Source organism: Oxyura jamaicensis, chromosome 1, assembly GCF_011077185.1.
Source record: "Oxyura jamaicensis isolate SHBP4307 breed ruddy duck chromosome 1, BPBGC_Ojam_1.0, whole genome shotgun sequence".
NCBI lineage: Eukaryota > Metazoa > Chordata > Aves > Anseriformes > Anatidae > Oxyura > Oxyura jamaicensis.
The window spans coordinates 132,719,487-132,746,193 of NC_048893.1; the positions used below are offsets into that span (position 1 = coordinate 132,719,487).

The 26,707-nt window shown below is 42.1% G+C and overlaps 1 protein-coding gene across 5 annotated transcripts; it reads right to left on the minus strand.

The window, feature by feature from the left end:
- Positions 1-16: 16 nt before the first annotated feature.
- CD99 (CD99 molecule (Xg blood group)) lies at positions 17-26,692 on the minus strand. 5 transcript variants are annotated; one of them, XM_035311879.1, is made up of 11 exons: positions 26,515-26,687; positions 9,907-9,943; positions 9,496-9,545; positions 8,989-9,021; positions 8,630-8,671; positions 7,111-7,152; positions 5,536-5,607; positions 4,558-4,599; positions 3,914-4,024; positions 3,055-3,111; positions 17-1,735 (listed from the first exon to the last, which is right to left on the minus strand). In XM_035311879.1, the coding sequence occupies exons 1-11, from the start codon at positions 26,570-26,572 to the stop codon at positions 1,710-1,712; spliced, it is 570 nt and encodes a 189-aa protein (XP_035167770.1). In that variant the 5' UTR covers positions 26,573-26,687; the 3' UTR covers positions 17-1,709. The 5 variants fall into 5 exon arrangements, with proteins under 5 accessions (XP_035167770.1, XP_035167996.1, XP_035167915.1 ...); XM_035312105.1 differs by having other exon boundaries at positions 29-1,735; positions 3,019-3,108; positions 26,515-26,692; XM_035312024.1 differs by having other exon boundaries at positions 29-1,735; positions 3,019-3,111; positions 26,515-26,691.
- Between the last annotated feature and the right edge of the window lie 15 nt (positions 26,693-26,707).

The window sequence follows — 26,707 nt, forward strand, 5'->3', positions numbered from 1 at the left end:
AAGACTGGCTTATTTTTGTTTCCTCTTGGCTTGGCATTGATATATTTATTCATGCAGATAAGCTGTACATTATTTTTTTTATTTACATAGATCAAATGTTTATGTATAAATCACTTTTCCACCCTTGAAAACACTTAAAGGTTTTAGCACTTTCATGTTAAAAGCAGAAGTAGGGCAAGAAGAGATATACAAATAAATTCCATGACACAAGTCTGTGTAAAGCTTTGTTGCAGGCTAAAAAGTACAAGAAATTCTTAAATGAATTATAATTGGCATACATTCATATTTGAATGCATAGATGTGCATGTTTAATATCCAAATTCACAATAACTTCTAAGATATTCCATGGAATATCTTCTTTCTCTAGATCTCTGCCAGGTGGCTGAAGCATATTAGTAAGACATACAGTAAAATTGCATGAAAATTGGAACCACTTAGAATGAAAGCCAACAGAACTGGTTGGACTATTCCAGCCAGACAGAACTAGTTATTATTTCAGACTCAGTCCTTTAGCTGTTATGAAGTGCACAGTTTTCCATGTTTCCACAGATCCTTGAAAACTCCCTGTGGCTTCCAAGAGCCACAGCAAACTTCACAAGTGCTTTCAACTGAGGATGTAATCACGGCCCTTCATCCCGATGGCAATCCTTCATGAATCCAAAAGCATTCTTCACACGTATGTTCAGTGGATGCTTGTGGAGTGAGGCTGGGTTGTGGAGTGAGGCTTGTGGAGTGAGGCTCTGGTCAGTCTTGTTACTCTTTATTTCTGAATTGCAGTACTGTTTTTGCCTTCTAAGTGTGTATTATGAGCCTTCTGAATTCAAAGCATTATGGTATTTTCTATTAAAATTTTGCTTATGCAAGCTTGATGATGTTAATCCCCACTCCCCAGTACTTCATTCACAACTGTTCAGACAGTTGCCAAACCTCAAGCTCACAAGTTGTACAAAATCCAATTATGGCTCTAGTTTGTAAATCAGGCTTTTCCACATCTGACCAGCTCAGTAGTTGGTAAGCAAGAAGAAGAGCCAGAAAGGATGAAGAGTCTGGGTGGACTAGTTTGTTTGTCCTGAATCTGTACCAGACAGATGAAATTTAAAAAAAAAAATGCAAAAACAAAACTCTGAATTTTTGTCTTTTGGATGCTCAAAAACAATTATCACTTCATTTGTGGCTGACCAAGGCAGCTACACAGATTGTATCAGCAGCACCCGCACTGAGATCCATTATCCACACACAACGAGCCATTTCATTTGCTTTCAGGTGCCTACAACATATACCAAGTTTGTTGGTTGGTACATTGACTTTATACAGGATTAAAAAAATAAACAAACAAACAAACACATTTACACTGCCAAAAGCAATGACATAACAAATCATTAATTGCTTATAGGTTTTGGAAAGGTAAAGAAAAGTAAAACATACTGAATGCACTTGAGGCACACCCAATTGTCACAGGAGTAAAGGAAAGAACAACATAACTCTCCACTCCTGTCATTAAGGCCATATATTGATGTGCAACATTGCTTCATGGGGTAACCATACAGAAATACTCAGGTCTAAGTCACGCTCCCTAAAATGTTTCAAACATGGACTGTTTTCTCACGCAGCTTCAGACTCTGCTGTTTACATTATGCTTGTTTTTGCTTCCTTTTTTTTTTCAGGCTCCCTATCCAGTTTCAATCGTCTGTTCTTCATCATGATTTCTCTTAGTTCTCCAGAAGTGTGCGCTGAACTACAAAGACAGAAACAACTCAAGATTAGTACACTAAATTAGTACACAGCATAAGACGCATGATATTATGTAATAGCATATTTGGTCAACAGACATTTTCAGTAGGCAATTGAAACTGTGAGATAAATTCAGGTAAGCAGAGGCTTGACACTGTAAAGCCAGTACCCTGCATAACAAGGGATACTGCCACGGCCAGCCACCAGCTAATGCTTTTTCCTTGACAGTTTAACATATTTAACAGCTTTAAGGAAAAATGTTCATAAAGAGGACCATGAGCCAGTAAGCCCAAATAAATGACTACCTGGAATAAATAAAAAAAAAAAAAAAGAAAAAAAAGGTGTAAGATAGAACTGCTAGGTTCTGCTGGGTTTAAATTAAGACCTGGGAAGAATATATTGCAAATTTATACTACTTTGAGTTTTCAATGTTCAGTATTTGAAAGACACTCAAACTTCAGCATGAGGCTGTATTGCCTGTTCCTTTGCTCACCAGTCACAAGGGCTAGAAAGCTGAGTTTTCATCTACACTGCTTCCTTTAAATCTATGGCTTTCATAGATTTAATCACCTGTTCATCAGCTGAGGACAAAGCCAGTCATATCTAGAAGGGTGAGGTTGTTAGGTTTTTTGTTGGCTTCAGAGAAATCTTTCCTCAGCTGTCCCAGCTTGTTACACACAGATTTGTTATTTGATAATTCTTTTATACAATGATTTTCTGTTCAAAGCAGAATGTTTTAGTTAAAACAACATGCTTCTAAGTTCAGTCCTCCTTGCCTTCATTGTAGTTTTCTCTCTACCCAAACACTATTAACGTTCCCTAATGTGCATTCTTGCAGAGTTCTCTATGAGTTTAGTATAAAACAAGGTAACAGATTCCAATCAGATGCAACATATGTTAATGAAATACTTGTCAGCTAATTGCAGTTATGTAAAACACTAAAGGAGCAGTCACGTGTTCTCAGAATTGTCTTTAATAATACTTTTAGAGAGAAAAGTCAATTCTTCTTAACTTTCTCTAAGCTCCTGTGTTTCAGAGACTCCTCAAGGGGGGAAAAAGAAAAGCAATCATCTTTTCAAAAAAGAAAAGAACTAGAGAAGAATGAGAACTAGAGAAGAATGGCCATATAATCAGAATTGAAATCTTGACCTAGTGCTAAGTCAGTTGTACTGGCAGTTACAAACATTTGTTTTGAGAACAACAGGAAAAAAATAATATAAAAAACAGCACAAGTAATTTTCTTCATAATGTTAAATGCGAACCAAGTGTACTTAATAGGATCCCCACCAAAAATTTGGTCTTCCATCTAGATTCTTCTCTTACCAGGTGGCTCAGATTGCGCTCCCCTATGGCTATCCATATTCACATTCTCTTCATCTGCTGGGAAACAAACAGATGCTTAGCACTGAAATTCTCTTCTCTTCAAAGTTACTGTTTAACAGAGATAATTTGAGGGAGGAAATAGCACTGAAGAAAACGGGCTACTGATACTAGTTAAGATCCTATTAATTTTAACATGTATCATAGATGTTTCTATGATTCTATGTTGCTCAGTTTCCAAACTTCCCAAATACGAAAACATCAGTGCTTGTTTGGGTTGCTGTTCTGTCCTCTCCCTTGACCAACCATTCTAAAAGACTAGAAAAGACAAAAACAAAGCTTCTGTCACACCTATTACCTACAGGACTGTCTACGTTCTATCTTATTTAGGTGAAAAGGAAGTAGACTTCGATGAACAGACCACTGCAGAAAGAAGGGGATGAATATCCAGGTAAGCATCTTGTGAAGACACAAAGGCAAGATTTACAAGCTAGAAATGACAAGGTACTTTCCAGCATGAAAATAATCTGTAATCCCCGATCTCCACACAACTTTCCTTAAAGAAATGTTTTCTTGCAATCTCTCCTGCTCATTCTTTAGCAGGAGGTGGTTTTATTTTAAGGAACACAGAGTCTTAAGGCTGTCTGCTTCTGAAATTCTACGTTTTGGGCAAGGCATTCTTGAGACTCCCTGTCTTAGATGACTAGGTAGAGAGGTTACTCCCTGTGAACACAAATTCATCAAGCTATTAAAACTACCTGATGCAAAAAATCAATTTCTAGCTCCCATATAAAATAGAAAACAGAAAAAAAGACCTCTATAAAAGAGTCTATAAAAAAACAAAGTAGTTTAGCAAACTTACCGCTTTGTTTGAAACAGAGTTTCTTCTTTTGATAAGCAATGAAACTAGACACTGCTCCAATTACAGTAGCAACGACAGCGCTTACAATTCCAGCTATTGCTCCCTGAGAAGCTGAAAAAAAGTTTTGCAGACATTCTTTTAGAATTGAAAGTGATGTCAAACTTGTATTGGCTCAAAGTAAACCCCATGAACACTTTAAAAACCAATAAACATGAAATTACAGGAAAGTGTAGTAATCCACTTTTTCTCTTTGTGAATAATGAAAAGTAATTCCTTTAATTTTATAGCTATTAATTTCTTAGTAGTGCCTACAGTTAAGCAACTCCAGCATGGTTGTTGCAAGTCCCACTATTTAAAAAATAAATTTTTTTTAAAAAATATCCTTTTCATGGCCAAATGTAAGTTATATGCATGTAGTCACTGCACCAGCATCTCTGAGACTTTAAAACTTGAAATAATTTCCAACAGAGATTTCACAGATTTATAAAAGCAGAGCTTGAAGGTGAATTCTAGATTCCATGAAGTTTCGAAGCTGAAACCCACTGCCAGCAGTGAGTATTCTAGCAGAATATTAGCAACAAAGAAAAGGCCAGAAAACAATCTTAAGATTTACAGATACCATACACAGAAATTCATACACTTACCCTCACCGTCTTCAACCTTATTTGGACCTGAGTCCTTTTGTCCTACAAGAATGAACAAAAGGTTTAGTTTTTATATGTCTAAAGAACAGTTACATCACGTTTTTTTGTCAATTCATCATACAAAATGACAAGCCATTTGATGATCAATAAAATTATTTTATCCATGCAATAGTAAGCTCTCTGGCATTCAAACTTTCTGCTTTCAAAGCACAGGTCATGGTAATAGCAACTTCAACCTTGTGCACTCAGCACTGCTATTAAATGAGGGCAGCCCATCTGTGAAGTTTAATCAACTTGCCCACCACCAGTGGTGTTAACTCTGTCTTAGAGTAGTGAAATTGCAGTCATGCACACAGGGCATGATGACCAATAGTGCAGGTTGGTCCCAATGACCATCTCTGTACTGAGATGCGCCATAACATTTAGACATGGCAGCTTATTTAGATCAAGGTTGATAAGGTATTAAATGGTTATGTATCACTCTGTGTAAATATACCCTACATCACATGAAAGTCTAAGGATTAATTCATCCTGGTGGGCAGGTGAAATCTTTGAGAAAAACAAGGTGGACCATCTTCCGGCCCACCCATTGGCTTCTTAACCATAGAAACTAAAAAAATCCTTAAGAATTTTTTACATAAGATCTGAAAAAAAACACCCAGATGCCTTTAAGAACTATATTCATGGTGAATTTTGAAACAAATGACACCTTTGCACCACAGTTTTAAAACTTACCTTTCTTAATGTTATAGTAAAAATCACTGAAGGTTCCTAGATCGGTTTTGCCTTTTAATTATCTGGGTATTTTTTGGCAGGGACAGAACACATTGCCTTTGGACTGGAAGGTAAGCTGTTATAGTTCTGATAACAGAACCAAAGGTGTTAAAAATCAGAGCATGCTAACCAGCTTGTAAATAAGCTTTCATCAAAAGCTCATGTAACCACGGGGTCAATAAAAAACACAAACTACTATCTTACCACTGCCACCACCGCCGCCACCTCCTGCTCTTGGTAAATCACCATTGTATAGATCTGAATCATCAAAGCTGCCTATAAAAAGTAAACACAGTATTATCTTATGTGTTCTAGGTTCAGTGGAAAGACACCTCAAAGCACACGATGACATGTAAGTTTTCTCTAGTTCATTCCACTGAGTCCATGGCAGTTCTGGGCTCAGCGTCACGGTTACGTGTTCACCTTGCAAAAGCCCTCCCAGTCCAGAAACATTTCAGCTCAGCACTACACAGTTTTGAAGCACCACTGCTGCCTCTAGACTTCCTGAACAAAAGAGAGAGGCCAATGTCCAAGAGCCGGTATTACTGCACAAATATTACTTACTAAACAAGGAAGAACCTCTGTAGTCTACTTAAGTAGAATGGCCCAAGCCTCACTATCCTGATAAAGCAGAGAAAGGAACATTTCTGTTCAAGAGTGCAGGTGTGAATGCATTTCTAGGGTCGGGTTTCTAAGTCACAACCCATCCTTTGACCTGCATAACACAGTAGCTAGAGGAAAGAGTTCACCATGCCACAGTCCAGTGGCTGAGGTATTTGCCTGAGAATGGGAAGCTTCAAATTGATTTCCCTTCTCTGATTTATTGCAGGACACTGAACCAGTCCATTTCCACTTTCACTGGACCTCAACTCGGAGCCTGGAAATCTCCTCCTTCCCTCTGCGGTCAAAAGAATCTTTAGCTTATGGAAAGCAAAGATGTTTCAAACCACAAAGCTAAAACCATCAGGCCAGAGGATGTTTTATTAGCTGGCAAAAGCACTGTACTGAGGTGTGCAAAACCTGCATTCAAGTATCTGCTGTAAATCAGGCAGGGGAAGGAGCAAGAACCAGGGTTTGCGTTCCAGGCGATGAATATCGCATATTCCTGGGTAACAGCATCAGCGTAGTTGAGGTCCATTAATCTGTTTTGCTTGGAGCTAGGCAAAGACAGAGAAAACCTCTAAAGCACAATAGGCAGGGAAGGGCATGTGTTTTAAGCATACCTTTCAAACATGAAAGAATTGTATTTCTGTATTCTAAGAAATTTATTTCTTAACTGATTATAAGAATTAAGAAATACGTATTAAGAAATTAAGAAACCTATTTCTTAACTTAGGGCCTTTAAAAATAACTCAATAGGAACACTGCTTTACTTTTATTTTAGATACTTCAAAAATACAGATGACGTAGTTATTCCTACTTGCTTTAGCAAGACTAGCATGGATTCAGTTTGTAACGATGAAAGGAGTCAATCTAATAACATAGATGCTCCACTGTAGGCACCTAACAACAACAATGCCCCAAACACGTACACTCAGTTCCCACCTTCCTTCCTCCTTCCCACTTTTAAGTACAAGAAAAGTGACTCAACACATTTGTTATGGAATGTTGAGACAGCTGCAAAGCTTATTTGCAAGCCAATTTTTCCTCACTTCTAAGTTTTCATCCAAACCAACACCTGACATAAACTGAAAACAATTAAAAAAGAGTAATTAGTAGAAGTTTAACTGGGATAGTAAAAACATTTCGTGATTTGGGCATTTGTGCCAGAAGTCTTACCAGAGTCTCTAGGGTTTGCAGGTGAACCTGGCTTCGGGTTATCTACACACAAATGAGATATTTAGAAAAACAAAACAAAACAAAAAACATTGAGAGATCAAAAGCAGACTATAATACAGTAACTTTGAAAGGGACAAGGAAAGATTAACAAATGATTTTCTACTGTTCAGAAATTCCTCTTAGGACAGTTTTGACAGTGTTTCTAGGATTTGCAGGCAGAGCTGGCTGGGGTCACATACATAAAGTTGAAATAAAGTGACCGAACTTACTAGTGTGAAGAAACCAAAAGTAGTGGGACTATCTGACTCATAAACGACGTCAGTCATCCCCATGTATTTTTTTTTCCTTTCATAAGCTAATGCTGTTATTTGTTTGGTTGTTTTATGTTCAAGACTGTACTTTAAGTTAATGCAATTAACAGTGTTTCTGCTACAACAGCCCATATGTCAGACCCTTGTTATGCCTGAACATAAACAGGACAATTCACTAAGTCTTACGTAGCATTTTGGTTTGCAAGTCTGATTTCAAATGCTGAACTTTTAATTTTTTTTCTACTAAGTACACATTACTTGGCTATTGTCACTTTTAGAACTACCAGACTGGTATCTCACTTACAACAACAACAAAATAACAAACAGAAACATGAAAAGATGCACATTACATAACTATAAATATGGTCCCTATCATGACACTTTGCTTTGCTTGCAACAGAATAGGAGAATACAAGATCTTAATAAATACTTCTGTGCTGTTTGGTCACAGTCTTTCTTACCCATGTTAAATTAACACACCAGCAGTAGTTTTCTAAAACTGCGTTTTGACCAACAGCTGACTCCACCTAGAGGCCGGATTCTTCTGTGTAGTACTACTATTCGATGTTGCACGGTCTTGCCTCCTCCTAGCTCTAGCACAAGTCAGATCAGGTCTCCTTAGGCTCTCTGCATAGTCAAGGCAAAAAGGCTGGCACCTCTAGAGCACAACTCCAACACTCCAACTTCAGCTTCCAATTCAATAAAAGATCCTCTCTCTTCACTTGCCTTACCATCTGATTCGCTCATCTAGTTGTTTCTCAGCTAGCCACCTGTTTTCAAGTGTCAGGGTTTGGAAACAGGCTGCTTTAGCAGAGAGAAAACTTTGAAGGGCTAAACCAAACTGAGCAGCTGAAAGTGCTACTATCCTAGGACTGCAATCTTGTGTTAGGTACCACACTGCAACAGATCCCGTGATGGTACCAAAGAGCTACCGGGCAGATCTGTTTAACTAGACTTTTTTTTTTTTCTGACTTTTTTTTTTTTTTTTTACCAGCTGCATGAAAGGAAAGTGACTCAACAGGTTTTCTTATAAAATGTCAAGACAGCTGCAAAGCTTATTTGCAAGCCAATTTTTCCTCATTTCTCAGTGTTCATCCAAACCAACCTCTGACATACATCAAAAACAATTAAAAAAGAGCAATTATTAGAAGTTTAACTGGGATAGTAAAAACATGTCACAATTCAGGCATCTGTGCTAGAAGTCTTACCAGAGTCTCTAGGCTTTGCAGGCGGACCTGGCTTGGGGTCACCTATAGACAGACAGGGTTAAAATGGATTCATTCATATTTAAATGCTACTTCCATAAGTAATTATTTATGGACTTAGTGCCATCTAGTGAAGACACAGCAGTGAAACAAGTAGGACTTGTTAAAGAAATGTGTGAAATATATACAGCTTTGTGATCCAGACCAGTAAAATGAAATAAACACAACTGGACTGCAATTACTTTCATCTGCAGTCTATTACCTTAGTCAAGTCAATGCCATTATTACATTACATACATACATGATGGATAGACGTTACATTAAATACCACTGAGCAGTACCCAGGAAAACATGATACTTACTAGGCTGAAGAGCATCTTCCAAGCTAAACCCATCTACAAAGAAATAAGGGACATTTTAAGTGTAATGTGAAAACTGAACTAGTTTTAGACGATTTTTACACAAAATGCACATCATGATGTTTTCACCAAGAATATAATGGCATGCTCATTCAACAGGTGCCCACAGAAAGAAGAGCATCACAGAGTTTTGAGTCCATTATCTGCCAAACTACATGGGATATCCCAAGGGCTAGCTCAAGGTGAGCAAGCTTGAAACATGCAGGTGAAAGCCAATGAAAGGAATTTCAAAGGGCCTTTAAGCTTATAATATCAAACTATTTATCTTTGTAAAAGCACTAGCAGAAGACTATAAAACGTAGAAATCTTTTTGCAATTAGGGAATTACTTTCTTTTACAGAAATATCACAACTTTGTTGGCCACTAAACTGAAAAATTCAGTCTCAGATTAGTACATACTGTTACACTCGACTTCACAGTAAAAGGTATTAGAGGGCAATTAGATCTCACCATTGTCTGATGGTGCCTTCTGAGTCGGAAGAGGTTTCTCTGAAGTTCCTGTCAAAGACAGTTAGAGGGGTGGAAAAAAAAATGTTGAAAAACAATTTCCTATACTGTTAGGAAGATACATATAGGACAAATTTAAGCCCATGTCTATACAATGGAAAGCACAAGATCAAACCTATACAGTAAGAGGCTTTCCTCTCAAGATGAATCTGAGCGTTCCCCAAAATAAATTTCAGTTCAACGTGGTCACCATTTTGACCCAACTGTAGCTGAATTGTTCTACTGAGGTTTAAACAAACCGTACGTGGGGAAGGTGTCATGCTCAGCCATGCAATGATATTCAGAAACCATCAAAAGGACAGCCATTATTTTCGTGCCCTCCCCCCCTAAAAATTTGTAAGAGTGTAATACTTGCCAAATGCATCTTCTAACCTGAAGTCATCATCATTGCCTATAAACATATGAAAACAAAGTCACAGTATTAACACTTTTTTCTTACTCAAAATCAACACTTACTATGGTTCTAAACATGCCTTTGATCTATCCTGAGGTATGTTTTCTGCTTCCTGTGTCAGACTAGAAGGATGTTTTTGAATCAGAGCTGAAGACAGATATCCTTCTCTATTTCTACAGGCCACCACCCGCACACAAAAAAAGGAACAGTGCTAAAAATTGTTGCTATAGATAGGGTCCAGAGCACCAAAACCTACTCCTACAGTTAATATAATGCACTTATCCTTTTTTCTTGCCACTGCTATTGCATGCCTTCTTAGTGCCATTCACTGCATATTCTTTCCCAGCCTTCTTTCCCCTAAACCACAAAAAAAACCACTCCAATTCACAGGAATTTACAATATCCAACTGTGAAGAAGAGCATTGGAGAACAAAGGCTGGTATGAAAGTGAAATGATTAGGTAAAGATTTAATATTTGGCATTAAAAATAGATTTTCATGGTTTTAGAAGACTTATCTTTTTCCCGTAACAAAGGTCACCATGAGTGAAATGATTACGTTATTAGCACGGGTAACCTTGAGCAGTCTCATCAGCTTCCTAAAAGACAGCTGTCACCACTGTGGGCTCTCTGCTCCAGCTAGATTAAGTTTTACTTTCAGCCCTTAGGAAAGTAGTATTTTCTTTTGCTATATTAGGCAATTGCTAGAGCTACTGCTGCTTACCCAGCCAACTGCAACACACTTACTCAGGACGTTCGTGACACAAACTGGTTTCCCAGCATGTATATAGTAATGTGATCTTGGCAGCGGAGGCTCGTATGATAAACGGACACTAAAACAAATGCTTGGGATATTTCAGACAGTTCATCATTCATACTCTCACTGGGACACAGCAAAAGGAAAAGGCATGAAGGTCTATGGCAGATGGTGAAGCAAGACATCCAAATTTTCTGCTCGAGATGCAAAGAAGCTGGAAGAGTATTTTTACCTATTGAGTATCAAGCCAGCCAGAGCAAAACTTAGTTCCAGCCACAGCTAACTTAATTCAGAATACATACACACAAAGCACTCGCTGATGTGCATGGCTTTTCCTGTAACTAAGAAGACAGCTACAGAAAGGGAAGCATCACTGGCTACTGCAAAGTCTGAAGAGGAGAATTAAAAAAAATAAAAATCAAATCACAAGCAAAATGTTCCTTCTGCTTACATGGCAGGCCACGCTAAGACAAGGACAAGTCACAAGTCTAGTACCAGGACTGAGGGATGCCCATATATTTGGTGGCATCATTCATATCAGCTGAGGTCAAAACTGAAATATCTTTTCCTTCTCAAATAACTGCACTTTTAATGCTGTTTTCACAGAAGAAAGTAATCTAAGATACATTATTTTATTTTATTTTTAATATGGAAACATGGAATGACAACTTCCAGAAGCACCCTTCAAGGTGGTCTTCAATTCAGGCATCTGAACTGCTAAACTGAAAACTGAAGTCTAAGCAGCGATTCCCATCCTATAACATCCAATGGATTATCACCTTGCTCACAGCCAGGTGGGGAGGTAGCACTGTCTGGGCCGTGCCCCATCCTTTCAGGGAAACAGAGGCAATTCATGGCTTTATGGTAGTGGATCAACTACATGAATTTAGAACCCCCTAGATATAGTCATTAGGTAGAGATCATGAGTTAAAAAAAAAAAAAAAAGTTATTTTATGTGGTTTTCTTCACTCCAGATCAAGCCTATAAGCTCTTTTTGATACTTCGTTCATAAAAAATCATTTCACAGAACGCAAAATATTTGCAAGTCATTTACCTGAAACCTACATTATCTTGCAACACAACCTTAAAGCCTCAGTAAAATGACCAGACCCAAACTACTTGACCCAAATCTCAATTAGCTCAGGAGCCACCCCTTCACTTACAATACAGCAAGAAACCTTCATATTAACAAGAAAAAAAAAAAAAAAAAAAAAAAAGTGGTCAAAACACTCCAAAGAAAGAAAATTTTAACAAGTATTTTTATAGTTGTTCCTAAAACCTGAATTCTGGATGTTTTTTTTGCAAATACCCACAGTTTTCCAGCTACGGTCCTTCAAGGAGGAATGCTCAAGATAGAACCTGTTCAGATTTCAGCTGGTCTAAGAAGGCATGCAAACACATCTCTTCGAGATCTTTCTCCTAAAAACACTCTACCACAGTAGTAATCAGAGAACGGACCACCAACACCACCTGTTAACACTGTCTGTCTGTCTCAAGGTTAAAGATTTATCTCCAAATTAACGCATGTTTCATTGCTGAGTGCATTTCAAGAGTAGAATTTCTTTTTCAAAGGAGCGGCAGGGGGACAAACACACACACACACACTCAGTGTTATGTTTTGGTGCAGCAGAAGTTTCACCTGGAGCAGAGAAGAAGCTTGTTTCTCCATTGTTCATAACAATCCTTCCTATGTCTTTAAATCTTTAAATCTTTTATGACTGTACTCACTCAGTGTTTAGTATTGGTGGGGCTAACCAGAGGAACAGTTCAAGTAACCTGAACTGAAGGAGGCCCAGAACCAGGGACTCGGCTGGTTGCAGGGAAGAAACAATGAGACAATGCAGATAAAGATACAGAACTAGATTAAAGGAAGCAGCCTGATCCAAGAAGAAAAAAAACAGCAAGAATATGCTGCACTCTTTAGAGGTTTAAGCCGCACCCACAGTAACTGAGCTTATGTGCATTTTGTTTAGTCTAAACAAGGGTAATTGCAAATAAAGCTGATTAGCACAATACAGCAGGTTTTTCTAGCTCCTAGGGGCATGAGAAGATTCAAGAACATCTCAGAAGTGTCCACGCCATTTTCCTTCCATGTCCACAGTTCAAATACCAGGACAGCATGAGAAATATCACGTCAGCTCCTTTGACAGGCTGTCCCCAGTAACTGGCAGGTTTTGTGTCAGACAAGGAAAAAACAGGTAGAGCAGAAGGTGAAATACTTTGCCTTCACATGAGATAAGGTACTTCAGAGCAACCACAAGCTTTTGAAAAGCTGATGAGCTAGAAGGTATTCAAGAGAGCCACATAGCTAAGCAAACAGAAGTCCTGCAAAGACCCAGTAGTGCTCCCAGATATTTACTGCTGCAGTATTAGTCAAATTTACATAGCACTGCAGAAGCTGACAGGAGCCTTGGGCTAGGGAAGTTCCTCCCTGAGTAAAATGTGTGGCAACACACCCAGACAAGGGACTTGGGATGAATCACCACAACCTTTCTTACATAAGCAGCAGACTGCTTGAATTTAGTTCGCATAAAAGCGCTGGTGTTCTCCTCCTCCCCCTGGAAGGCAGAGGCTTCCCCCGTCTCCCCAGTGCCCCGCACGCTGCAGCTGGCCCCGACCAGGTGGCAGCAGCTAGCTCGTCCCTGCCCCACCGCTGGATGCTACCTGCTGCTCCTTCCGTGGCCTCGGTTCAGCTCTGTCCTGCTGCCTAGCTGCTCCCCTTCATGACACCTGCAAAAACGTTCGTATTCACAAGGCCTTGAACCTCTGCACGTGGATCTTGGAGGAGGGGGGTGCCGGTAGCCGCAAGTGCATAAATGCAGGGAACCAGGCTAAACACAGCTTCTCCAGCTTCCAATGCGGAAACTGGATTTTACACTCTCATGTCCTGCACTTGTTCTCCTCAGGGGACTTAAAACAGAAGCAGAAATACTCAACACCTAACCATATCAGAAGTCAGAGAAAATACAGGAAGGCCACCAGACTGAACCTTGCTCATGAAACGCTTCAAACGTGACAGCAAAGCCATTAAACCCCTGATAATTGTTTTTTAAGCTTGACTCCGACCCAGTTTTTGCCCCACCAGCATTAGTTACCTAACAATAAAAGACTTACTGCTCAACCCCCGTTCTGGCAGCTGTTTTCCAACACGTCCCAAGTGGGCAGAAGAAGAGATGCAAGTGAATCACAAAAAAAGCTGCCAGAAGAGTGACACTGTTCTCCGAATGTAACTGCAAGAAATGCCTCTGAGGCTTGAAACGGAGAACCTGGAACATGAAGACCGCTCACTGCGGGTGGAGGAGCGTGCTCACAACCACACCGCTCTTCTCCGCCAGGGCAGAGGTTTGCAGGCAATGTCCCTCTGCAACACCAACACAGAGGGGATGTGTACTCCCACTGCCAGGCAGCGGCCTCGTGGCATTAAATCCCACATGGTCAGCGTCAAATCCAGCTCCTCCTGTAAGCATCCACCCATCAACACTGCTTTGCACGTTTATTTTTTACCAGACAGACACGTAGAGCCACAGCAAATAAAAAAGCTTTGCATAAAGTTCCCTTCAGAAGAACCTAACACAAATACGGTCCAAACACAAATAACATCTGTAAATCAGCCAAAAAGCAACAATGATTTTCTCCATTTAGGGAGTGTCTTTCTGCACATCTGGATCACTCACTCATGTTTCTGCCTGGAATAAAGTCAGCTAAGGCTCCAGAGCAACCAATAAAAATACTTATTTCCTCTTCAAAAATATGCATAAGGCTAATAACTATCATGTTTAATTTTGGACAGCCATCCAAAAATATGGAAATACAATGGGGCTCTAAACATCAGCTTTAAAGCACAGTTTTCCGGAGAGGATTATATGTGGGAATAAGAGGCTCTAAATAGCTCTAAATCAGCAGAAAATGTGCAGAGGAACTGGGTAAAGCACAAAGCTGGAGAATTAACACAATGGCCAGAGTCCTGCCAAATGATGAGCTGCTTATCCAGAAAAGAGATGAGGTAAAAAAGGACCACAGAACAGTTACAGAAGGTTTAAGAAGTGCCGTGAATCCATCCAGTGCAGATAATTGCAAATGTTCAGCACCTTAACCACTATCTCCAGAGGTGCCCTCCAGGCTCAGTCATCCCACGGTTCTGGGACTTGGGTCAGTTCTAGTTGCTGGACTAAATTCCTGCTCTGCAGAACTCAGGCAGCTGCCAGCCGAGTAAATCACTCGGTCCCCCTGCAATTCTTTGTATTGATCAGAACTGAAAAGCACTGCTCCGCTGAACAGTCAGTAAGCAGAAACCTAAACCAGACTCAGAAGCAGTCTCAGGAAACCCTGCCCTCAAATCTCACCAAGACCAAGCATTGTGGGCACTGGGCAACTACCTCCCCTTTGGCCACTATTGAAATTCTGTCCTGGCTAAGCAACGTCATTAGTGTTTTATTTTCTTTTCTAAGCCAAAGAAACCCAAATCCTTGAGGTACACGTTGCTCACAGCCTACAGCTCCAAGGTTTAGGCTGCTCAATAGAGAGGTCTTTCATAAAGCTGATGAGCCTTGCAGCTCCTAGTCACATACCCTACCCTTCCATAACCAGTTGGGTTCCTACCACAAGGCTCAGGTTTTTTCTGCAAAGGTCATATTCAGTATTTGAGCACCTCTTCCTCTTCCAAAGTCATCTTACTTATTGAGGATTTCCGCAATCTAGCAATAGCTTCAACAGCTTTTGGCAGGAGCCTTCCCATAGTCGACCAAAGTCTGAAGCCTCTTGCCCTGAAGCACCTACTTCCAAACAGGGGGCATAATCACAGGCAGCCAAAACTACTTTGAAAACCACGGAGCAATACACACACTGATAGAAATAAAACAGACACTGTGGGAGATGGTGAGGCTGGGAAGGGTGCACACACCAGGCTGACACACTGTGTTGATGAACATTACGCCTCGCCGAGATAACTCTGCCCACAGCTATCGCCAAAAAATAAGTTAAACAGACCAGAAAAACTACGATGGAGGTAAAAAAAAATACTAGTCTCACATTTAAGAAAACTGTTTTAGCCAAGCAAGCTGCGAACTCTTTAGTATTCTGTAATTTAATAAAATCATTGGTTCTTGTGAAAGCAGCTAAAATTTACATCAAGTACAACATTATTTTATCACCAGAGGTTTATCTACACTTCTATTCAGATAACAACACTCCAATTTCTCTTTGCACTGAAAAACTTTACAGGCATCTATCTGTGTACTCCAGTGCCCTTCGCAGTCTCGTACGGAGGAAGGGAAAAGTACCTTCAGGACAACCACGCAATCTCTTGAGCCGTGACTTCAGAAGTCGTGTGCTTCCCCTGTTCATCTCAGTACTCAGCAGCACGCTTTTTACAGCTATAAAGCATGTCAGGTGATAGATCGGAGGCTTCCCTCCACCAATCAGTCAGGAATCACCTCGGAACAAAGCCAGCCAGCGTTTTGTTTACCTACACCCTTACTTGCTCACACTTTGCACCTCCAATGGCTTCCTGGGCTGGGGTCAGGGAGGGATGGGAGAAAGCACAGTCCCAGAGAGGAAAAAGCTGTGGCAGTGAGGCTCAGCTGCAGACAGGTTAGGGAAATCTTCACTGAATGGAAGGTGATGTTCAATTTTAGCACAGGAAGGAAGAATTAAGGAGCCAAGACTTGTGATCTGGCGGACAGTTAGCTACAAATTCCAAAAACTCCGCGGTTAAAGAGTGGTAAATAATGTTCACTCTGATCAAGGAAAAAGATTCTATACTAATAACTTCATAGTGAACAAATCTCCAAACCAGAACTTGGCCTTCCATTTAGAAAATTCTTTAAAATGAAATTTGAAATACACACTGGCAGCGCACACAGAAGTCAGACAAGAACACTTGTATTTTTACAGCAGTTCACTGAAATGATTGCTCCACAGTAAGCAGGAGCATTTTAGGTCTGCTGACACTTGCAAGCCGACAACTTATTTCATAGCTTATTTCTCTTTTTCCTTTCTCCCCAGAACTCCTACCAGTTCAGTACAGTTTGTACGCCAGTAGCTAAATCCAAACAAAATGTGTAAGCTAGTCAGAAACATTAACTGAACGGAAAAATAGACTGCTTTTATAGACTTTTTTCATTGTGGCTTGCTCAATTATGACTAAAAAGATTTTTCAAGAACTATGCATACTTTAAAAATAGCTACTACGTTTTTTGCTGAAAGGCAGAAGAGAAAGACATTGCATTTTACAATTTGGGTTTCCTGTGGGTAGGATGGAAAGAGGGGGAAACAGCCCCAGTGCTGTGGTTTGCAATGACTCAACTAGTATTTTAATCCACTGCTCTGAGACTGAATCATTTCTGGCACCAGTCAACTCATTTTAAAACAAAACCTACAGGTCTGGTCAAATGCCAAAGCTTAAAGCATTTCAAAAGCACCGGGGACACTTTTCTTCCTGTAAATATTTACTGTTAAGGTGTTGAGATAGAACTGTGATAAATGACAAGTAAGTAAGACAGGGTTTTGTGATTTGCACTGGTTTAGAGACACGCAGGACTAGCTTCAGCCACAAGATGCGTGATGTGACACCAGCCTGTTTCCCTGGGTGAAGGGGAAGGCTTATTTTGGTTCTTTGAGTAATAGTCTTACGCCACAAAGCTGCTACCTGAAAATGCTGCAGAAGGATAGCCATGCACACAGAGGTCAGTGTGACTAGGTTTTGTTACCTAAAACAGGTAGATAAGAAAACAAATAGGAAATCAGCTCCGTGGCAACCAGCAAGCTTGTAATGTGGCATATGATCTTTCTCAATGAGGTTTTCTTCTGGTTTCCTGTCAAAAAAGATTTATTTTTTTACTTCCCATCGCTCATTGTTTTTACTTCAGCAACCTTCCTTTTTGAACCAAGGCTACTTTCTTGAGACACAGTAGGTCTGATGTGTTTGTGTGCTCAGGAAAACACGCAACATGCATTCAGAATAAAACCTGTAGCATCTCTAGCTCAAGCGCATCTGGTGAAAGCACTTCTGCTTTGCTATGTTTAGACAAAAACATTCATCACAAATCCTCCGTGTCCACCCCAGGAAATCATTTCACCATCTCCACTCTTGTTTCTACGCCACCTTCCAGCACTAATTTGATTTTATATTCTAATGTTAGCCCTCGCAGGGAGCTGCTGCATATGCTAGACTTTAATCTGCACTGTATGTTTGGTCTTTTGTAGACACCACAGGAGAGCGACAGGAGTGTACGGAAGAGCTGTCCTCAGGACAGGTAAGAACTGTTTGCTGATGGGAGCAGTGCCAGCGTGGGGCTGCCGGGGGAGGCAGCGACAAAGATGCAGCGGCAACACCTGAGGGAAAGGAGAAGGAGGAGCAGTGGGCAGGGAAGGGGAAGAAGAGAGTCAGAGAGGCCTGGGTGCAGTGAAGTTGTCAGCTCACTACAGCCACACGTTTCACAACACAGCTCTTGCCTAAAGTGTTTTTTTTTTTTTTTTTTTTTTTTTTTGGGGGGGGTGGCGGAGGGAAAGGTCCACATCTCTGCTTAATTTGCACCATAAAGACCTGGCCTTTACGAAAGGCCAAAATAGGAAAAAGGAAAGCTGGAATTTTTATGAAAAGATGAGGGGGAAGGGGTGTTGTAAATCAGAAGATAAAGCCATCAGGTAAGACGAGTAGGGAGATCTCTGACGGAAATACGTTAGTTACGGCTATGCAACGGGCATCTCTGCAACATTTTGGGGAGACAAAGGGCAGGGAATAGGTGCTGAAATAACTACTGGATTCGGGATTCAATCCCAAGATGCTTAACCTCTGAGATGTGTTGAGAAACACAGCAGCAGGAAGAGATATCTGGCATGAAAGAGGGAGAATACGAAGTGGCATGTACACCTGGAAGCAAGGGAAGAAACAGAAGACTGAAAAAAATACTGCAAAGGATAACCTTATCCAAAAGCTTCCTACACGGGCTTCCCAAAACCCCTCCTCCAAACGTTACCCTGGCACTTCTTGTTTCTAAGCTTAAGACAGACTTGTGTGCCTCCAGAGCTGTTCTGTCCAGAAACCCCACAAAGTCTAGTAAAAACTACCTTATCCATGCCACATCTGCCTCACTGATTTTCCGTTCACCACCTCATACTTCTACTAAAACTTTCACCAGTGACATCTATAGATGTTTAATTAAAAAAAAAAAAAAAAAAAAAGTTACTTTATGGACAGGTTAACTTATACCTCAATACATAACATTAACTGATGAAAGAACAACTGCTACCCCAAAGACAAAGGTTAATTTTACCTGGATGAAAATTCTTCAGCTCAGAGTGAAATCATTCTTGCAGGAATTTTACACAGACTAAGATATGAATACTATTTCTTGTGAAAATTTGGTAAGAAATAAAAAGGAGTCTTACAGGACTTAAGCTATGGGGAAAGCAGAGCTGAATTAACATCTGCAGCTAATTAACAGCAGCATCAGTCAATAGCTTTCCTTTTATCAGTACAGTTAAAGATGCTATTTCTTAGATATTTATAGCATGTGTACCCTTCCCAGATGACTGAAATCTATATGAAAAAAAAAAACATAAACAGGATTTGTTACATAGTTCAATGATGTTTTGTGCTGAAACCTGACTTAAATTTAAATTAGTTCTCATTTTAAACACACTTAAAATGATCTTTTCCCCCAAATATGTTAGCATAATTCCTGAATTTGATGTGTTAATAATTATAGATTTTAAATGAATCGTTCTATATCTGGAAAAGGTATTATAAGCATGCCTTATGCCATCAAGGAGTAAGTTCGTGGACTGTCACAAAAATTTGTTTTATGACTTTTTGGTAGTTTTCAAATAAAATCTTCTAGATCCTGCTCTTCTGGGCTCCCCAGTCACATCAAATGCCAGAGAATAAATCAGTTTAAAAGAAATCCGTGTATAGTATCCCCGCAACAATTTTATTTTCAAGAGGTGAAAGATGTGCTTTCCTGTAGCAAGCAGGGAAATCTTTCCCAGACTACAGTCTGCGAACCAGAGAAGCCAGTGTGCAATATTGAGAAAGCAAGAGTTTGTTTGTTGTTTTTTAAATGGAAAAGCAAACAGAACTAGCTCTTACCATGCCAAGGAAACTTCCAACTACTAGCTTTTGCAGTATTGGCCCCAAGTCTGCAGAAAAAGTGACTCAGTGCCATAGCTTCACAGTCCGTGAGCAGGGACAACACTGAGGGATTTTTCTCAGTACCCAAATCCGTGATAAGATGCTTGTGGTAACTCGCAGGAAGTTAAATTAAGTAAAAGTTTCCAGAGTTGAGACTGTTTGGCCCTTCACAGGAACCGGTGGAGAACACGGGCAGCACCAAGACATGGCACAGCTCAGGGTGAGAGACACTATCGGGACCCTGTGGCTCCAGAAGGAGCCTTGATCCTGGTACTGGGAATGCATGTTGACGTTTGTGGTGGAAGTGGTGTGCCCACAGCATATGAGCAGGGGTGTGCAAATGACGCGTTAACAAGTGGGAAGTGCAGGACCTATGAAACTGCTGCCAGGCAGGAAGGTGAAAGCGGGGAAACAAGCCAGTGCCTGCCCTGAGGCCTGTGCAGGAGCCTGGAGCACTGGGCCGGGGCTGCAGCGGCTGTGGCACCCGTTTTGTGGTGGGGTGCTCTGGGGCTGGCCGTGTGCTCCTGGTGGGGCTCATGGGGACAACCACCAAGCTCAGCAGCAGCAGGATGTAAAGTAACACAACAGCTACGCAGAGAAACATCTACTTCAACACAGGGTGCTAATACAGGCATATCTGCAACTCAAAAGTAATCTGAGAAACACGGTAACCAGGCTGAACAGTCAGACCATAGAACAACTTGCCAGCGTGGATTCAGGGTGGGAGCATAAAGGTGGGTCCACAAAACTGCTGCACATGCCAAGAGGGACTGGACTTACTGCTGGGGCGGAGACCAAAGCTTGGGCTTCTCTCGGGAAGTCATAATGCAGGCAGTGTGAGATCTGTGGAACATAACACGCTTGGAAAGTATGAATGGCAAACCAGTACGTGTGCTGGGAGGAAGTCTGGAGAAGCCTGACAAGCAGATCAGCCCCCTTTCCTCCAGGAACATCGTCTGGTACTGTGTTCTCACTGTGGCAAAGCTAGCAATGGGTTCCTAGAGGTTTTTCTGCTTGGAAAGAAAACGTAGGCGGCACGCTAGAAGAAATAAACACATTTGCTGGCATCATGGAATGCAACCTAGGCTAGCATCAGGTATCAGCAGGCATTTCAAAAACACAGCTGTCCAAGAATGAGAGGAAGGTCACGGAGCACAGCGGGTGCATCATATTCCCTATAATCCCCAGGCATCTGGCAAGGTACACCCGTACAATGGTTTGCTTAAAACTGTGCTCCGGGGAAAGGGAACCTCACCTCTAGGAAGCTGCAGGGCTAATTAAGATAAAAGCAGGAACCTGCCATAGCAACCCTGCAGAAAATTAGATATCTCAAATTCCTCTGGGTGATACAGTACCAGCCAGCCCTGGGGACGCTAGGACATTCATGTTTCTTCCCCTGCAGCAGATAAGATCCAGAAGAAAGGGCTCCTTATTGCCTGAGGACCTGGGTTTACCTATTAGGTGGCATTTGAAAATGAGATAATGAAATATACTGTTGCATATAATAAACAGGATTGTTTTACCTCATAAACTATTCTGTGCATTCTGCAGATGCAAGACCTGAAGTCTGTAGTTAGCCTTCAGACATCTGTGACACTAACCCAACCCAGACTGTATGGACAAGGCCCAGAGTTTGTGATGGGTCCATGCTCAGACTGTGATGTTAAGACATACAATCTGGTTCTCAGAGACCAAGGGCTGGGAAGGGGAAAATTTTAGGGAGTATACATGCACATTGTTACAGGACTAATTCTTGTTGCCTTCTCTGAACGTGTGGAATAGTTGCTGGAGGTGACTTATTGCAACTAAAGGTATCATCACATCTTAAGAGAAGGTTCAGCACTGAGGAAACTTCGAGGGTGAGATGCAGCTGATATGCAAGGAATCTGTCCCATGATAATCCCCTTGGCTACATAACCTGCAGCCTTAGGTATTGGCAACACCATGGGAGCTTGGTGTGCTGACTCTAAGAGGAATAGCGTGGAGGGTGGAGTGAAGACACCGCGGCCAGGCTCTGTGCTATCACTGCAGGGATGGGGAACCTGATGCTACTATGGAACTGAGAGATTACATGGCCAGCCCTGAGCCAAACTGATAGCAAAATTATGTCCTCTAGGTGAACTCTGCTCACTGTAATACCAAAACACACCTCCATCACAAAGGCTACCCTCCTCCAAGGTGGAGCCACCCCTCCCTGAGCATGCACACAGAATTTCTGAGCCTATACCTTTAGAGAAAAAAATAGAAAACATTCTACTAGTCATAAGGAAGGTACGTATGACTAGTCATTCAAGCTCCACCTAAAAGTAAGAAAACAGTATAAAAATGCTTCAAGAAAAAAAAATGTTGAGCTACCATCACAGACAAGTGAGGAGGACATGTCTGACTTCTGGGATGAGTCAAGGGGCTGAATCTCTCTTTCCCCCCATAGGGACACCTACTGGCTGAGACTTGAACCCTCAGTTATACCGAGTGCTTCCCCAGGAAACCTACCATTCTCTGCAAAGATGTTTCATAACTTACATGTAGTTGGTTGTGTTAGTCATGTTCCTGGTATTTGCACTTGCTTTGCAGACAGTGTATTTAACACCAGCAATTCAAAAGAACCTGTACTCCTGTTGCTTCAATTAACTACACCAGTCGTTAATCTACTAGACTGAAGGTGTATGGTGCTATTTGCGCATCCGTGATTGTGGTAATTCAATATATTGAATGCACCTGGACATCACTCAGAACCTAGACCCAGCTGCCCCCAGCCCATCTGACATTTGAGGACAAGCTGGAAGGAAGGCAGAGGGGTTTGGGGCCTGCCAAACTTCCTTATCCTTTAATACAACAGAAGGGAGGTAGGGTAAAGTTAGCAATGAACATCTATTAATGTCATGATGATGTTAAAAGAAGAGTTTAGAGTTAGGAACTGTTTGGGCATGCCCCTACATACTCATTCCTCAAGAATGCACTGGGCATGGCCTGGGCTGGGTTTGAGCAGTGGAAGGCTTCAGGGTGCCCTGTGTGGGAGGCGGCCACGACCTGCCCCGTGCTGGTCACAGCTGTGTCCAGTTGGCACTGAAACAACCCGTCACACCTTCCAGTGGCCTGTGGAGCACAGTGTGCTCAAACACACTTCAACAGCAGCACCCACTGGGCCAGGAGATACAAAGAGATGCTGGTGAACGGGCACAGACTGAGTGCAACCAGTGAAAACCAGGGCACGTGAAACTAGGAGGGTGAGAGGTTCTGGGCTTAAGTTGAGCCTAAGGAAGGGGGGACAGCCTAAGTGTTTGTTTCAGTCTTTGTCTCAATACCTGAATCCATGATCCAGTTTGCATTAACTGACATTAAGTAAAAATTCCCTGAGTTGAGACTGTTTTGCTGATGACAATCTCCCAAAACACTATTACTCGACTGCAAAGAGTAGGTTCCTGTGCCAGAGCAGGGAAAAACAGTTTGACTGAAAGTGGCTTGCCCCTGTCAAGATGATCTTAACTGATAAATATTACTATTATTACAATATTTGACTAACACAGCTGTCACTTGATGAAATACAAGTTTAGTGCAGAGTGAGGTTCACAATAGCAAAAGCTAACTGAATCCTTTCTCAAGCGCAGGCAACCCCATCGTGCATACCAGAGTAACATCAGGAAAATATTGAAATTGGTCTTGGCTGGACAGCAGTAGGCTGAGTCATACTTAATTCTCGCCAAGTTGAAGCACTGTAACTACAGAAAACTTAAGGATTGTTGCAGTGATGTCATTTTGATTTAGCAATGCAGAGGCCATTTTATATAAATAACAACACATAAAAAGCTCTTACCCATCTCAAATTAGAGGAAACAAACACGTAAGAGTACGTGCTGCACTCTTCAAATTCATGCTGCCATTTATGCACATTAGCACTGCTACTAAAAATGTTTAATTGGAAGAAAAATGTATTCCTTTAATGAGATTTAAAAGGCAAACTGCAGAGACCACAAAGCAGAGATCAGTTTCCAGCAGTCCCTGCACCACCTCCCTGTTCCAGATGAGCGCTCTATCCACAAGACTACTCGTTTAGCCTCCATTCACCCAACCAACCAGTCATTCTTCTCAACACTGACTTACCTGCCTCAGCACGAGATCAGGAGCACACCCATTTCTTTCCCTCTACTCATGGCCCTATAGTTACCGCAGTCTTAGGAAGAAGGGATCTCCATCTGTAATTCACCTTAGGCTACTGATCTTACAACACAGATACTTCAGCTCTGAGCACGTAATTTCCTCACCTCCTTGCGTTCACTACCACAACTACTTCTGGTGGCTACTCTGTTTCAATCAGCAAGCCCTACTCAATTCTTGTGAAAGCATATATTCCCAAGTGCAAGACCCAGTATGCCTTGATCTTTCAGCAGTACAGAAGGAAAACTGATCCTTCTGTGTGCAAGCTCTAGCAGTTTTCTGCTGCTCGTCGTGCAAGGTTTTTTATTTTTATTTTTTTAATTCGCCTTCTGAGGTTCTGTGCTTTTCACATGAATTGTGCAGAAATCCTGTTACCGAATACTTCTCTTCACTGGGTTCTGACAACCAGGTGCCTGAAGTTAGATGCTGGGCTAACCTGGTGGTTTTGCAGAGTTAAGATGGCTGAGCCAACCTCACAACCAGCCCAAGCAGGAAGTCTCCGTCCCCCTCTGCCCCCCCATCTCACTTCCACCCTGATGTTCAGTCCTGCCCCTCCCTTGCGCTGGCTCTGCCACCCCTCAAACCCTCTGCAGCAGACTCAAGGCAGCGCATTAGTCATCTGCCGACTCATCAAGCTGAATCATCGCCGTACAGGCTCTGATGGGCACCAGACCAACCACAGAGGGAGGGAAATGGACAGATCCCGCTTCCTAGCGGTAGCGAGCTGTTAGGCTGGACATATGAAGTGATGATACGAAAACCTCACATTCAACCTTCCTTTGGATTCAGCCCCAATAATATCCAAATTCCAGCTCTGCCTGACTTGCAGAGCTCGTATTTGGCAAGTGAATAAAAAAACACTTCCATACCAAGTGCACAGTTAAAATCACAAGCCCTTAAGCAAGTTCAAAGTTCACCATTGTTTAATAGCTCTCAAATACTCATACGTTGAATATTGTTTGAACTCTGACAGCTTTCATGTGCCTAAAATATATGACTCAATACATGTGCTCACTCTCAAGGCCGTAGACTTGCAGGCTTGAATTATGAAAGCCAGCAGTCCAGGGGAACTAGTCACGTCCAAACAGTTGCCCAGCAGCTGAACTACTCACAGCGTAAGATCCTTAACTCTCCATAGCAGTTCTGTCAGTTCAGACTACAGACAGCCTACCAACAGAGATATTCAAATTGTCAAAAGGATACAATTAAGGCTCTCTTCCCTTTACTTTAATCGAAGATTGCACCACCACAGATCTGAAATTCCTGAGCGGCTCCACCCTCCCCAGACTGACATTCTCAACGGTTCTCGAATTCTTCCGTCTCTTCTTTAAGAAGTGTCCAAACTAATTATAATCTATTTATTCGGTTCATATTACCAGCATTGGCCAGTGGTCTGATAAATTAACCTGAGTTTTGGAAGCAATCTGTTAAGAATGTAGCATCAGTTTCTTCCAAATTCTAACCCCCCCCCCCCCCCCAAAAAAAGGCGTTTTTTGCACACCTGCCCTCCACTGAAGCAGGAACCAGACAGCCTGTATTTACCTCCAAACTGCCAGGCAGTAAGTTTAGAAGTGCTGTTTTTGAGCAACTCCCAATACTTCCACATCGTAAGATCCTGCTGTCCAAGACTGTGGGGACTGCTTGCAGAGGAGCACATTTTCCAAAGAAGTAGTAAGAGGATATCTCAGTGTCAGCAGCATGGATCATCTCTAAGTTTTAGAGTCAATGATTACAAAATGGTACTATTTTTCCACGAGTCTGGATTTGCTAGCCTCACAGCTCAGACCACAGCAGTACAACTCCAGTTATATCGGACTGAAGCCGAATTGTTTACCCGGCACCCTGCCATATCTACAACTTCCAGCTAAAGCTAGGAACAGGTATTTTTCCTTCTCTCCCACAGCGAAGAGCTACCGAGAGTTAAGCTCTGAAACAGTACTTTTACAGAGAACTTGAAAGGAAACACCCAGGCACAGCGTTAGGTCTTATTAAGGAGGTAAAGAAAAAAGTTTCTTAGAAAGAAGTCCTAAGTGGGAAATGACAGTTTACGCGGCATTTTCCAGTTTTAGGAGCCCGGCCATCAGCTCCCAAGGGGTGTGGGGGGGAAGTACTGGGAACTCGCTAAGTTTTTTTGATCAAATACAACCACGCTACTGCACAGGACACTCCCCAGATACACGCTGTAGCCGCGAGACACTCAGAAAACACGCTACCGCGTTTTACGCCGCAGTTCTGCCATAACAGTAATAAAGAACGGGTTGGCAGGCTTCCTGGCCAGCACGGAGCCGTTGCCCCGAAGTCGCTGTGAGCCGGCCTGCTTTCCTAAAATGGAAGCCGCAGCCACAGCCCCGCTCCCGGCCGCTACGGGCTACGGGGAAAGCGCCGCGCCCCGACGGCGAGGCGAGGAAAAGAAGGGCGCTGCGGGGCGAGGCGGGCACGGAAGGAAGGGAAGGGAAAGGAAGGGAAGGGAAAGGGTGCCGCGATCCGCCGGCGGGGCAAAGAGGGAGACCCCGCCGCCCGCTCCTCACCTCTGCCGGGTGCCAGGAGGGCGAGGAGCGCCGCCAGGAGAAGCCCGCCGCCCCGCATGGCTGCCGCCTGCCGCCGCCAAGCGCCGCGTCCCGCCCGCCCGCTGAGAGGCTCCGGCCCCAGCCCCGGTCCCGGCCGCCGCCCAGGCGGGGCGGGACCGAGGCGTAGCGGGGGAGCCCCGCCAGCGGGTTTCGG

Excerpts from the sequence above, each read along its gene's own strand:
- CD99 (XM_035311879.1), bottom strand. The coding sequence starts at position 26,572 with ATGCGGGGCGGCGGGCTTCTCCTGGCGGCGCTCCTCGCCCTCCTGGCA. Across the intron at positions 8,672-8,988 it reads GGAAGATGCTCTTCAGCCTA|GTGACCCCAAGCCAGGTCCG; the intron begins GTAAGTATCATG and ends GTCTGTCTATAG. Across the intron at positions 4,025-4,557 it reads TAAGGTTGAAGACGGTGAGG|CTTCTCAGGGAGCAATAGCT; the intron begins GTAAGTGTATGA and ends ACTTTTTTTCAG.